Source organism: Neolamprologus brichardi, chromosome 9 (genome assembly GCF_056152115.1).
Source record: "Neolamprologus brichardi isolate AB-2024 chromosome 9, ASM5615211v1, whole genome shotgun sequence".
In the NCBI taxonomy this organism is placed as follows: Eukaryota; Metazoa; Chordata; class Actinopteri; order Cichliformes; family Cichlidae; genus Neolamprologus; species Neolamprologus brichardi.
Window position 1 is genome coordinate 12,953,808 of NC_142112.1, and position 15,727 is coordinate 12,969,534.

Below are 15,727 nucleotides of genomic sequence, written 5' to 3' on the forward strand. Positions count from 1 at the left end.
AGGATTTTTTTTCTCATTTTTCCAGCCTCGGTTTACAAATACACATTGTCGTACATTTGAAGAAACGTCCTGATTGAACTGGCTATTATTCTTCAGGGCTTCACTTTGTTTGCATTCCCAAACCCCAACCAGAAAAAAAAAAATCCAGATAATACTACAAAAATCAAAGATATTTGATTAACCCGTATGGGTTTGCCAGTCATTAGTCAAGATCAAGTAATTTACTGTACACAAACACGGGTGTGGATAGGCGTCTGTGTTTGTGCCCATAACAAGTCATAACCAGGGAAACAGTACAGTTCATTCACCTTTTCAAGCAAAATGAACTGCTTTCTATTTTAAGTTTACAGATACACCAACAACTGCATAAAAATATCGGTTAAAAAATGGGGTAACGAAACGTAGCGTCATTACGTTGTATTACATTCCTTAGTTTCCTTGGTTGTATCCTGTAGACGGTATTATAATTGAGCATTTATTACACGGTTGTAACTACCCACTTGAACCGGAACCTTTTCCATCACAGCCACAGCGCAGTGTTTTTTTAAAAGATATGTTTATGAGCGGCAGGGAGCGTGGAATTTTTAATAAGAGTAATAGTCTTTGCAATGTATATGTTGAGCCACATTTTTTTTTAAAGCAACTTTAAATAAAAATCAAATCGCACTTTTACCTCGGGAGTTACTTTTATCCCTCGATTTCTTTATAATCACAAATGCTTTCTTTTCTGGCCATTAAAGGCCCCTAATTCGAAACTGCTTAAGCAACTTTGGTTGTTGAAAATATGACTGTACTTGTAGTACCTGAAAGCAACACGACAGCGGATGTAGCAGCAGCAGCAGTCTACAGTACTCTGGCAACCATGTAGCGCTGAGAGCAAAAACATCTTCCTCTCCGACCAGCTCAAGTGCCATGTTCTTATATCCGTATCGTTGTAGAGTAACAGTGCTCGGAAAATGTGTCTCAGAGAGTAAACGCAAGCTCGGAGAGGAATTACAGGGCGAGGGAGTCGACAGCGATACCGAAGCCTGCTATCCAGGGGCACTACCTCCCCTCGCCTGGAGGTTTGGAAGTGGACATTTAGCTGCTTTTCTTTTTCATTAGCCAACCTTGGCGGGTTTTTTTTCTTTTTCTGTTTTTTTCTAGTAGCTCTCAATGGCTCCATTTGTTTAACTAAGCGTGCCGTGGACGCGAGAGAAGGGCGTGTAACGCAAATTGTACCAGGGCAAAGCTCGTTTGCACCGGGGTCCCGTCTCCGCGTTACCGCCCCGTTTTTTCCTCTTGTAGTAAGGCTAGCAGCAACAGCAGGGAGAAAGCCTGCCGGGTGGAGTTGGGCTTGAGGAATACAACCGAAAGCTGCTTTCGCAAACATGGGCAATACAACCTCCTGCTGCGTGTCGTCGAGCCCCAAACACCGGAGAAGCAACCACTCCAGGCTGGAGCCCTACCGGCCCGAGCCGGAGCTGAGTCGCGAAGACACGGGTTGCAACCTCCAGCACATCAGCGACAGAGAAAATATAGATGGTAAGATGCAGACTGGCTTCTTTATGGCATTTAAATAAAATAAGAAACTACAAGTTTCTTATTTTATTTCTTATTTTCTAGTTTCCTCTAGATATTATTGATATTATCTTTATAATAGTGTTGCAAATCGTTTAGTATTTCATATATATTGTGGTTTATTACTCCAATATGCTCACGCTTCTGCAGAAATAGGCGATTAAACAGGTAATGCGACCTTGCAATGTCTGTGCGAAAGACCCACCCACCCATAATACCAATAACTGCGGTAACTGTGGGCTTCATCTTCATTGGACTCCACCTTGTAAATCTAACATATTTCATGTTTCCAAGCTTGGATGGGTGCAACATGAGGATATTTTTCCTCAAAAAAAGATAAAAAGATAAAAAAAAAAAAGAACAATTTCACTGATACCTTTCATTCCTATGACACTCTGCCATAGAAAAACAACAGTGGGCAGGATGAATGAGTCCGATGTCTTCAAGGTGGACCTCTGTCTTGTACGATTTCTGTTAAGCGTCTGCATGTGAAAGAAGGCATAAGGCAGGGCAGTTTGAGTGCGGGTCGCTGTTCTGGTGGGAGGTGATGGTGCTGGACAGGGTGTCCACTCACTTCCCTTTTAAGTAGGAGATGTGTAACCAGTTTAAACTCTCATTTACACCAGCACATTCACACTCTCACGCACACACACAGATAAAAGTCAAGTGACACTGCTTTTGGCCTCTAAACATTAACACAGCTGTTGGAGACAAGTAGCATTTGAGTAGCAGTAGTATTTCAGTCTGACTGAAACAAATTTATTTAGGATCAGTGACTTCATCCGATTCGAGCCAGGTCTTAAGTGTCCCTGTTTGTGTATCCTTGAAAATCAAAGAAACCCTGCAGAAACTCTAAGGAAATGCGAGGGAGAGGGAGTGAATGGGGGGAAAGGAAGTCATACCAGCATGCCATAGCAGTAAGGAAATTACCAGTAATGCTTGAAGAGATGTGCAGTAACTGTGAAACATTAGCAGGAACCAGCCCCAATGCTGGTTGCTGAAGCAGACTTATCACAGTTTCTCAACTGTGGCAGTGTTTTTTTTTGGTCCCCTCCAACCACCACCACAGTGTACCAAAGCTACAGTGTACTGCTCTCAGTCTAATGCCTTTTTCCAGGCAGGAGATGTGTACCATTGTGTACCTAATATTTCCTATGCACATGACATTGCGCAATACGAGTTTTCTTACTAAAACATGGTGGAAAGACCGAAATGTGTTCATTTTTGTTTCTCTTTCAGTGCTATTTATGACTTTCTCCAAAGTGGTTGCATTTTTTTATGAGCTGCACAACTCGCACTGTAATTAGGGACGTGCAGTCGTACCCCTGCCTGTCTGTTAACGTGTAAAGCAACACAAACTTTACAAGGTCTGGCCTGTTATGGTTGATGTCATGAGTGTTACAGACGAGACAAGTGACGAGGGTGCACATTTGAACATGAAGCCGACCCACTCAGATGCAAACGTGCATGTCTGAAAGAGGGGCTCACATGATGTGCTTTGAATACAAGCTCTGAACTGTTTCTTCAGCAGCTTTCTAAATAATGGATCAGTCGTGGAGTGGGTCATGTGAGTGTTGGCCTGCGTGGCTTTTAATAAGCATTTGGATGTTTATGCTGCAAAGGATTTCTTAGTTGGTAACCACAGATATTGATATTTCTGATGTGGGTTTGGATACCAACAGGCTAAGCAAAGTAGCACAGAAATCCTTTCTACCTAGTTCTTTCAGGTCCTCTTGGGAATTCAAAGGCATTCCAGGGAGGGGCCTGCCTGGGCCTCCCGTTGCCTCATCTGGACCCACAGATCTCCCGTGATATAGGCTGTGTCTGATGAGTTGTGAGATGGGCTTCACGGTTAAAAACACCCTTTAGTCACAGCCCGGCTCCTGATTACACAGCCCTGTGCCTCAGTCCTGCTCCAGCTTGTTTATTTTCCATGTGTTTACTGGGTTTTGAGGTAAACTCAGTTCAGTCCACTTTTAAACAGACACGTTTATTATTCAAATCTAGTAGATGCGTGATATATGTTAAGTGAGATCAGTAGTAGTAGTGATAATTGCTGTTATCAAGCAGTCACACCTCTCATGGTTATAACACTTTCACAAGAAGTTGTGAGAGGTCAGTCCTAATAAAGAGCAGATTTATTCACGCGCCCAGACAGCTTTCAAGGGAAACACATGTTTGGCAGCTTGTACCTGCAGTTTGATTTCATCAGTCAGTGACCACGGCATTCTAACAGGAGTACAAGTATAAGAAGTAAACATATATACCGTCAGATGCTACCATAAACCTTTACCTGGATAAATAAATGCTTTTGGTTGTTTAGACCTTCAGTAGATAGATTATTAAGTTCAGTAAACTGTTTTATTTCACAGAGTCACTGGACAAGAGCTCAAAGTAACCAACAAACCAACAAATCCAGAAACAAAGCTCATCATCGTGCCGTTTACAATAGATAGAAAGCAGGACACAAGAGCAGACTCCATGCTGGTTATTTGTGTTTGTCCCAGGCTATTTACACTAGTGATTAGGTAGTGACCCTTTCACCCTCTCACTGGAACTATAATAGCATTCCATAGGCACAAGACTCATCTGTGTATCCTGCACAGGATCACAGCTTTGTCCAGGGAAACAGGGACATATATATATAGATATATTCGATATAATATGACTTTAGCTGTACAAAGTGCATCTCTGCCCCTTTGTATTGTGTATTATTATTTACGTTACCCTGGCTACACAGAGCTTGTGATTTATTTAAAAAAAACTGCTGACAGTGGTGACAACACATGACCACACTCTTGTGTGTTTGTGTGTGCAAACAAACCACCTGAGTGCACATCTTACTTAGAAGTATGAAAGGCTCTGTTGCTGGGTTTTTGTAATCATACTGTATAGACTGTTTATGTTCAGTCTGCCTTGTTATGGCTGTTTTGCAGATTATGTATAGCAATGCCCATGCAGAGATTTGTCAGGGTCAAGTTCGTAATCTGTAATACAGATTTAAGCAGCTGGTTCCAAATGAGAGGATATTGCTGTTAAAATACTTGTGCTTTCTCTCCTGTGTTGTTAGACTGGTGGCCTGTGTGGTTACTGAGCAGATTACACAGTCGAGACGGTTTCTATTTTAAATGCATTTGATATAAAAAATTCACGACTAGTTATGTAAAGATGTGTTTCTAAAAATCTGTAAAAAGGTGGCTTTTTCAATGCAGCATTGGTGTGTGTGTATAAAGGCTTTATTAGCATGACTAAACACCATAAGTATATCTTTTTTTAAATACCTTGAGTTTGCCTGTCATCACACACATTTCCACAGGTAATATTTCTGATTATTTATTTATTTTTAATTAAGAAGGTGAACGTATGAGTTTCTCCTCTCTTCTGAATGGAAAGTCATGTTACTGATTGAGAGCTAGATTTTTAAAAATTATTCTTAACACTCCCTGTAGAAGAAAATGAGAGGGAAACAGAGGACATGATTTGAACAGAGATAATGATTAGACCTCTATGTGCTTCTTTACTTTCATTGCTGCACAGAATAGAGAGTGGGATCTCCAAATCAACAGCAGCTCTATTTTTAGCCTAATTTGATCAGAGACCTTTGTAATGTTGAACCGCAGCTCAGCAGCACCAAGTAACGGTAAAACTAAACCTCTTGCTCTCTCTTAGAATTCAAAGAAATGTGAAAGGTGATTAAACAGATGGATCCCTCGCCCTGTTTGGATTTTACTTACCACAGACATCTGTAAATGAGCAATGGCTTCAGGCCCAGCATTTGTCCATCTCATCAGTGTTAAAATTAGTTATTTCTGGAGCATGCACACACGCGCACACACACACACACACACTGATGAGTTTTGCTTGCAGGCTAATTGAAATCTGGACATGGATTATTCATGCCTGGTTGATGAGCCCGGGGAGTCTCCTAACTATGATTTCCAGACAAGTTGACCTACATCTATGGTGTATGATACTATTTTATTTTGAGTGTGTTTGAGGTGAAAATATTCCTAAAAACCTGATTTGTTAAATGTCTTTTGTAAGTATATAGATGTTAGATTTACTTTAAGTAGGGATTTTCTCCATACCCATGTGAACCATATCAAGTGCAGAATTGCAGAAATTCATATTTGAAAATTGACATAATTAAAAACTGCACGTCAAAGCTTTAAGATGTTGCAAATCAAATCTTGAGCCAACCTGTCGCAGAGCTTTGCTGGATGTTTTCATGTTTCTCGAGGATGTGACTTTAGATGCTGTTCATGTGCTGTAGATTTATACCTCTTAGCCATAATAGGCTGAGAGGTAATGTCATCACCCCGCTGGATGGGCACGTGGTTGGTGTGGACACCCAAGCTTGTGACAACGCAGCCACGTAGCTGCCACTTCTTCTTTTGTCCTCTTCTGTGCAGAATCCTTAAATTTTTTTAAGGACACACTGCACATCATGCTGAGATGGGCCACATTTTCGTCTCTATGGGAATCACCTATTGTGTTATCTTTGGCATTTTTCATACATTCAACTAGGGCTGCACGATTAATCGTTAGAAAATCGCGATCTCGATTCATGCTTATGTGCGATCTCATTTCCAAATGACAACAATTAAAAAAAAAAAAGACGACGACGATTGTACCGCATTTTGATCCGGGACGTAATCTGCATGAAAACAAGCGCTCACTCTTCCTGCTCAACAAATGACAAGGGCGGAGCCTTATACCACGTGATACAGAAGCTGTGCCGTGTGATGCTAAAATTAGCAGGGAAAAAACAACGGAGAGCACGTCAGGGATGACGAGAAAGTGACAGGAGAAAATCCGTCCAGGTCAACCACCCAAACATCAATAACGGGAACCTTATACAGCGCTTCCCTATACCCGTCGAACTCCCGCAGGCACAAAGAAATTACGGAGGCTATTACTTATCACCTGAGCAAAGGTCATCAACACTGTGCAAAACGAGGGGTTTAGGAAAATGATCAACACCCTAGACAAACGCTACACAGTGCCGTCCTGCAACTATTTTTCTATTGTTGCACTACCTGCTCTATACACACAGTGTCGAGCAACGGTGGAGACGGAATTTCAAGCAGTACAACATTTTGCGGCAACGACAAAATCTGAGACATTTGTTGTTTTTATGTTTATTTATTGTTTTTATGTTCAGTCTCAACTGTTACAAAGTTGATTTGCAGTTAATAAGCGCAATAAATATTTATATTGGAAAAGAAAATCGTGAGAGAATCGTGATCTCAATTCTAAGCAAAAAAATCGTGATTCTCATTTTATGCAAAATTGTGCAGCCCTACATTCAACTGAGAAATAGGGAAGACGTGATGTGTTTTTGTGACAGGCTGCTAAAAACAGAGTGCCTAAAGAAAAGAGACAGAATTTAAATTGTGTCTTTGTGAGGTTTTTGTAACACTGTCTCGTCCCTTGACCTAGATAGCTGTTGGATGATTGAATGATTCACAGGTCAGTTTTAAATGACTTAACAAACAGAAAAGGTACAAGAATGCACTGAAAATCAGCGAAAAAGCAGCTCATGTCCAAAGAAAGAATTTGAAAGCGTTTTAGAGTCTTTAGAGTAGCTGTAAAGTCTGGAGAACTATTGCTCAACATCAGGAGAATGTCCGGCACCTTGGAAGCAACATATAAGGAAACTAAGAGTTTAGAAAATATTAATTGATTTGATTCAAAGACAATTGGGACAGTCTTACATTATAGATGGTTTGTACAGGTGCTTGAAAACCTTGAAAATACTTGAATTGTAATATTGTCTTTTCAAGGTTTGAAAAGTGCTTACATTTCAGATGTGGTGCTTAAAAGTGCTTGAAACTGTATTTCATTCACCACAAATAACTATCTGACCGAATAGTTTTCTTATCAGGTAGAGAAATAACACAAGTCGCAAAGTCTAAAAGCAACATTTCTCCGCCTGGGTTGCCTACCCCTGCATGCCAGTCTGTTTCAATGTGTGACCCCGCCCCTCCCCCACACAGTCAGGGATGAATGCACTAAACTTGCTGTAGAAATGATTGATATGCGTGTGATGGAGTATGGCAGCGCTATTATAGCACTTAGTTATGGCATGGGGATTTATTGAATATGCTGTGAATTTAGCTAACATTACTTAGCAGTAGCAGTAATGTGAGTTACTTCACTCAAGTAAAAGCTTTAAATGTTAGTCTGACACTTAACTAGCCAACTTAAGGCTTAAAGAAATAATGGTAATAAGAGGGACTGATCCATATGGGCACAAAGAATAACCCCTTTTTTGTGCTACCGATGTCTCCTGGCTTTCATTCAAAATCTGTTTATTTTTATAAATTATAAATGGCTTCAACTCACATTGGGGCCTGTGGGGCACTATCAGCCACTGAGACAACAGACAAATTTAAGTGTTTTAATATTTCATACTTTAAAGTTGCCTGTTTATTTAAGGTACATTATTTTTAGGTACATTATAATTGTACCTAAAAATATCACAGATGATAGACTAAATAAATAGATTTTAGGTAGATGCTTGTGCATTCTTAAAGTCTTGTATGTTGAATTAAACTGAGTGTACTTACTGTACATGGTGTTATTAGCACAAACACTTTAAAGGTGATCATTTATGACTTTGACAATAATACAGACAGCAATGTAGTCAAACATCTCACAGTTGGTTTTATTGGGAATTAACTTTAACCTGTTAGGCCTCCAGGGGTTTTCTGAGCTTTCTGTGTCACAATCTGAAAGCAGGGACTCAAGCGCAGAACAGGTTGACGTCTCAGAGCACAGTTTATTTACACACCAGTGCGATAATATATACAGTGACGGGGAAAAATCCAGGGTTCCAAGGGATTAGGGGAAGGTTCTCTCTCTCACGCTCGCTCACGTCCTCACATCCAACTCACACACGTTCGTACAGGTGGGAGGTCACAGGTCCGGGAAGGTAAACTGGAACAAGAAAGGGAAAAATCACTCACAAGTCACGAAGGTAGGGCGTAAAGGTACAAGACCACGGGATCTGGGAAGAGAGACTAACGTTAGTAGCACAATCATCCAGCGATGAGAAGATCTGTGGCCCAGCCTCAAATAGTAGTTGGGAAATCAGCTGATCGCCAACAGGTGTGTGAGCCAAGGGCGGGAGCCAGCAGTGAGCTCCGCCCAGGCAGAGAGGTAGGGGAGAGAGAGAGAGAAAGCAAAAACACAAGTGTAGCCTTGTGAGGCTGGCTGGGCAGGCACGGGCACCATGACATTCTGCTTGAAAATGAAATGACCAAAATAAATTTTCTCTGCAATTAAAAACTCTGTGTAAACAGTTTTGGTGTCAAATAAAGCTAACACTTGTGAGATGTCATCAGACGTATACTGCAGATGTTACTATGTCAAAGTTGCTGTGACTCAAACATAAAAAATTAGATTTTTTTTTATAACCCTCGCCTAATCTTTAAAAGTATTTTACAGCATATAACACCTTTGAAAATATGCTTCGGTTCACATTTAACTCCAGAAAATCATAAATCAAAATATGGATATTACCTGTCCTCATGGTGATGTATTTGCTCTTTAAACTTTTTGGTGTCTTTGCTTTGTTTGGTGTCTGTAGAAATGGTTTATATGAGATTTTAGGTGCAATTCAGAGGTTTCTGTGGACACTACTCATGTCGGCACTTACATTTCTGACTTCGTGTTATAACCGATTAAACGTGATCTCCTCCCTTTTGCCCCCATTTTTGGGTGCGTGGGTGCTTAACTAGTTAAAAAAATAAATAAAATCTGTCTCCTATTTTTTGTGTCACATAGGAAAGAAGCATCAATACCTCATGCGAAGACTTATTTGGCCTTGGAGATGAATATCTCTAACAGGCTGATTTGTTCACATTTGCAAATCTTAATTTTTAAGAGAAATGTGTTTTCTGAGTTGGTGCAATATGCGTATAGTGTACAATTTCCTTTTCCAGTAGTTGTCTGTGGTGCATTTTTCTATGTTTTAACAAAAAGGGGAACAAAGGACATTTAAGTCAACCTAAAATGATTTGTTTTCATTTTTACATGGCCTTACTGAGGTGATGCTAAGTGAAACATGCATTCTTTGTTTTTGGGTAATGTGCTGGAAAAGCTTGATAATGGGCCTTCAAAGTGCTTAAAAAGTGCTTGAATGTGACCCTGAAAAATGTGTATGAACCCTGATTATAAAACAACCTCTGAATCCTTTGCTGTAGGAAGCTACAAAATTTTGTATTTTGGCTTAAAAACTAAAAAAAAAGCCAGATTTGCAGTCCCTGAAAGTAGGTTAATCTTCTTCTTAATTAAAGAAAAACATTGTGTCTTTTTCTTTTTTATAACTCACAAAGCACATTGACCTGTCTGACCATTCAGCTAAAGAGGACATAATGGTGGATGGTGTAGCAGCTTTTTGACATCTCTCCCACTCCCTTGTTATTAAACAGAAAAAACAAATTTACCTGATGAAAGAACTAACATAATAGCTAGCATAATAGCTACGCAGTCTTTTAGTTAACTAAAAAAAGAACAAACGATGGCCGATAGGCTGTATGTGACTTTCACTTTGTCTTGTTTTGTTAAGCAAATTTAAATTCTGTAGCATCAGTGCTGTCACTGTTACCCTCTCCACCCATATTGAAAGTGGTTTCTCATGCAAACTGGGTGGGTTGTTAAAATGCACTTTAGTAAATGTAGGACATTAACAAAAGTTTAAGTGGAGAAAGCAGGTTCAGCAGTGATTTTAGGAGTAGGATGCATAATAAAGAGTGTGAAAGAGGCTGCGGCTGAGCATGAGTTTGAAACAGCTAAGGGGCATTGTTGTCCACGATGCAGAGCGGTCGGATGTAATGCGGTCACAGGTGTGAGGGTTTTACAGCTACTTTGAATGGGGATTAGTCTGTCAGTCCATTTCCATCGTGGTAGCTGGAAAATCAGTGTTCAAGTTGAACCTTTGATTTTCCATGTGTCTAAATTATATGTCTGTGTGAGGTCTTAGTCATCCAGGTCATGGTAGTCTAAGGAGCTTGGAAAGAAAGCGACTGGACTTGTTTGTTTATGTTCAGTATATTTGGATCATGTAAATAATATACAGAAGTTCATTTGGCAAAGAAAAGGAAAAAAATGCTACACAAAATAAAGCAAAATATATTTCAGTGTCACGTCATCTGTTCTGATTCAGTTACGTATCGAAAAGGAGTGCTGATTTAATCTGACCCCTTCACCGTAAGTTAATATTTATCAGTTAATATTTATTTAGCTTCCTTACTGATATTAACTGCAGATCCACTATATTTTTGATGGCCTGCCGGAGGAAATACTTTAGCTTCCTCCAGCGATCTGTTTAGTTTACAGTTTGTCATTTATTGCCTCTTTCATGCTGGAGTATTGTTCCAGGTCTGCAACCTTACTCTTACTCTCTGGGTGTGCAATCTGTTTTTCTTTCTCTGCATTTTGGATGCAGAGGAGCTTTACCTCCTCCACAATATCAAGGATGCTTTTCTCCTACAACCTGATAGTAGAAATTTCCTCCATTAGGAAGTCAAGAGACTTTATAGTCATCTTTGGCTCCATGTTAGCCACACAACAACTCTCAAACAGGAAGCCTTTAAAGAGTTCAGTGTCCAAAATCTTCTTGATCTTCACATATAGCTCAGAAAAAACACACAAACTGACTTAAGAAGTGCAACATTCATGCCAGCACCACAATGACTTACTAACTTCCCTTTGACTTGACAGGTTTGCATTTTCCTTACTTTTAAACACCACGTCCTGTCTCCATCTTTGAACAGAGGGCGTGGTTACGACACCAACTGTCTGCCCCCTAAAATGCAGTTTTGAGATCCCTTCCCAGGCGCCTCAACCTCCACTCACATCTACAGGTGACCTTAATAGGTCACATGATATGGTGAGGCAAGGTGTTATAATGGTTTCACTTGGAAGTCTCTGGTGATAATGACCCACTCCTTTTCACAGGTTGACTGTGATGAGGTGTGACCCTCTGTGGTTTAAATACCTGGAACTCTCAGATGAGGTGAAACATCTTCATGAAACTTAAAGTCCAGTCGCTTTTTTTTCCAAGCACCTTAGCCTGTGTCTAAAAGAGTTCAACTAGATGGAGAGTTAGGTATTAGTTAGGCTTGTTTTGAAATGTACAGTGAGACCAAAGCCAGTGAAACTTGAAAATGTGTTAAACTATGTTGTCTTGATCAATATTACCCACTCCTTACCGAACTGATTCCTTACAGCAAGCATCAATATTGTGTAATTCTCATCTTCTCTGATGAGTAGCTCTAACGTTTAATCACATTCTTATTGTACAATTCAACATTTTAAGTAATTAGGCCCAACAGAAATCTCTGGACGAACTGATCCCATGCTCCGAACTTGAGAAAAAACAACCAGTGATGTTTAATTATTAATAGCAGCTAAAAGCCAAAGTTGATTAAAATAATTATCCCAATAATGGGCGACCGTGGCTCAGGGGGTTGGGAAGCGCATCTGTAACCGGAAGGTCGCCGGTTTGATCCCTGGGCTCTCTGTCCTGGTCGTTGTGTCCTTGGGCAAGACACTTTACCCTACTGCCTACTGGTGTTGGCCAGAGGGGCCGGTGGCGCGATATGGCAGCCTCGCTTCTGTCAGTCTGCCCCAGGGCAGCTGTGGCTACAACTGTAGCTGCCTCCACCAGTGTGGGAATGTGAGAGTGAATGAATAGTGGCATTGCGTGCCTTGAAAACCGCTATATAAATCCAATCCATTATTAATTGGACACTGTATTATAGCACTCTGTTTTAATTTAGAATAATCACAACTGTTAGAATCCAGTTTTAGCAATTATCCATTTTTATTTCTGAAATTAAGTTGTCATATGACATTTTGTCATGAAATATATGCCACAGTGGGTCAGTAATTGGCAGTGTAAATAATATTTTGCTACCTATTAAAGTCGTTTTCTGCCAGTTGTTTAATGTCAGTATTGATTTCTCTGTAACTCCAATAAAATATTGCAATATTTGCAATTCCCCTAATCACCAGTCAGCACAGTTACAAAAGGAAACTGGTTTAGTCAAATGCAACATGCAGCACGCAGCTACATTTGGTCATTCTCGCTGTTTTGTTTAGGTGATGGTGCTGTTTGGGCAGACTGTGCATTAGGCAGCACACAGAACGAACGCTCGCTAGCTGTGATTTCATCTCTCTGTTACCTGGGGTTTTCTCACATTGGTGCAAATTGTCACAGTCAGACTTCACACAGCTTTGTACTTGGGAACCGGCATGTTAAAGGCCGTGTTTATCGGTGTTGTAGTGTCTGTTTTTGGACCATATCTCGGGAGGAATTCTGTATTGTTGTTAGTTACTTGTGTTTAGGCACACTGCTGCACTAACAGGACAGCCTCAGCTTTTTAGATAGGAGCCAGACGTGAAATGTGTTTTTGATGAAGCAAAGAAGCTGCATCAGCTGTTGAGTGGCTATTGTTGGTGGGGATGGTTTGAATCACGTCTGCTTAAGACACTGACAATTACAGCCTGCAAGAAACTCTTCATTTGCTGGACAACTTCTTGTTTTTGCGGGCACAAGCCAGTGATTTCCCTAAAGGAATAACAAATCATTTCAGAGGGACTTAATTTCCATTTTAGAAACAAATTAACTGATTCACAGATTGTCACAGACAATTGGATTTTCATTAACAATCTCATTCTGGTGTCCCGGTTGGCTTGATTTGGCTTTCTAGTGGGAAGACACGTTTACTGTCCACAAATGAACTAGTCACTGCAGTCTCCAGAGAGATTCACATCGTAATGGCTTTCTGCCAGTTCTGATGAAGCCTCTGGATCTCTGATAAGGAGCACTCATTAAAATACGAGAACGTGTCTCTGCATGGATCTCGCTGGACTTTCGGTGCTGCTGTACATGTACTGTCATATGTCTTATGAAATAATTTGAGGTATTTCTTTAGTCGGTTAAATACTGTTAGATTCAAAGGTCATATTACTTAACTCTGGTTTTCTCTGGACTTTCCTTCTTTACCAGATATAGAAAAAAGAAAAAAAAGTGCTTTGCTTAAGTTCACAAGTGCACTTTTTATAACAAAAATAAGGAATTTCTTTAAATTTACAGCAACATTTTGTAAATGTAAAAATTATTCGTAGTTTGTTTGATGTTAGTGAAATTGTTTATAACTAATGGAAAGAGAAAAAAAAGCGACAAAGGAAATGCCAGATGTGTATATGAAATCATCATTTATAAAGGCCAGTGGGCAGAAGACCTGTTAAAATTGCACTCATGGTTCAACCATGTGCGTGCAGAGTTTTAAATAGGTCTGCTCGAAGGCAGCCCTGATGCTCCACTGGGCCTGAATATTTTGATCTGACCAACTTGGTGTTGATTGAGAGAAAAATAAACTCAACAGTTAAGCTGCAATTTTGGCCTAAATGCTGTTTTTTGTTTCTCTTTCCGTCTTTGTTGTCAAAATGTTAAGCAGGGGCTTTTGGAAGAGGGCTGGGTAGTGAGGCGTGGGAATGCCAGTAACCTTTGTGATCCAGGTCCTCATTCTGTACTCTGGAGTGTATTCCACACATCCAGCTTGTCAAGAGTGTGTGGCTCTTGCAAGCAGGATGACCAAACAAAATGAACTGCCTGTGGCCGGTGTCTCTGTAGATCCCTACCAGTTATTTTGAATGTTAGAATCAGGAATCAGCTTGAATAATGCTGTGTGTCTGCTTGCTTGGTGTAACTGCTGCTTTTACCACACAGCGACATTAGATGTGGTGTTTCGGAGGCTTAAGAGATCTTTTAGGGATAGCTGTCAACAGGCCACTTGAATTATTAGAAAAGCTTTGAAGACAAAACAGTGTCTGTTTGTGTTGATTTAAAGAAAGAGCGCATCAACAGCAAGTTTCTTTACATCATTCTTTATATTCTATAATAAAAAAGACCTAAAATTAACCTCAAGCCTTTTTTTAATCTTCCTCTTTATTTGTTTTAAATGTCCTTGAGCAAGGCACTTAACCCCCCAAAGTGCTTCTGTAGCACGAAAAGTGATAACAGGCATGTGTACATGGTTTAACACAGGTGTGTCAAAGTCGTTTTACTTCGTGGGCCACATATAGCTCGCTTTGATTTTAAGGTTTCCTGTAAAAGAAACTGTAAAACCTAAAATGCACTCCCTCAGATTTTCCATCTTTCCCAGGCCAATTGTAGCCCCCAGGCCTTATGTTTGACACCCGTGGTTAAACGTTTTTAGAAAGAAAATCAGCCTGTTTTTTTTCCAGTTTTAACCAGCTGCATGACTGAAAGGGAATCCAAGCAGGACAAAATACACAAATTCAAATGTTTGTTCATAACACATTAGATTAGCCTTCCAGCTGTGTTGTGTATAAATGTGCTGTATAAATAAATTGACTTTGCCTGACTTCAACACCTGCTGCTGCTGTTTGATGTTCTTTATGAGGCATTAAAAGAAAAGTGACTCCCTTGGTTCATTTCACAAGTTAAATTGGTCGACCTCCTCTGCAGGTTAGTACAGTATTACATATTTTAAATTAATCTCAAAATAAATACCCATCTTTCTAAATATAGTGAGAACTTGAACAAACTAGAAGTTGCAAGTGAAAACACATTTGCTAAATTATTCACAGAGGCAAGGCTCGAATTGAGAAACAGGAAGAGCTGTCATTATCAGCAGATTTTTCTCTTGCATCATCTGTCTGTTCACATCAGTGTAGTCAGTGTAGCATATTATTTTCAGATACCTTCTTGAGAATGAAAAGTAGGTGTTCATGGGACTTGACAGTGAGAGTAATTGCAGTCAGATGATGCTGCCCTATGAAGGAAATGTGACGTGGGATCATTCTGAGGGTAGAGTAGTGAATGAAGCTGTTGTTGATTGTGGTGACCCTCGTGGCATCAGGGCTGATTTGCCCAGATAAGCTGCGCTCGCAGCCATCACATCATCAGATGGGACCAGTGGAGTTGTTGGTGTCGGGTGAGCAGGTGTGGAGGTAATTACATGCTGCTGATTGGCTTTTGGAAACCGAGCTTGGCTGCCAACATGTCGCCAACACCTGACAGACAACACAGTCGACAATAAACGACTCAGACGCGAGTTATGGGTCATTGCAGTGGGGTGGTTCAGCTAATTTGATGTCGGCTCATTTTCATTTTTGCCTATCATTT

At 40.2% G+C, this 15,727-nt stretch overlaps 1 protein-coding gene across 4 annotated transcripts in view; it reads left to right on the forward strand.

Annotated features, from left to right (window-relative positions):
* The first annotated feature begins 819 nt into the window (after window positions 1-819).
* The window catches only part of ccny (cyclin Y), a 41,584-nt gene continuing 26,676 nt past the window's right edge, over window positions 820-15,727 (forward strand). For all 4 annotated transcript variants that reach the window (XM_087845930.1, XM_087845932.1, XM_087845931.1 and 1 more), the window contains exon 1: window positions 820-1,524. In XM_087845930.1, the coding sequence (XP_087702056.1) occupies window positions 1,371-1,524 (154 nt within the window). In that variant the 5' untranslated portion in view covers window positions 820-1,370. The remainder of the gene's footprint in view (window positions 1,525-15,727) is intronic.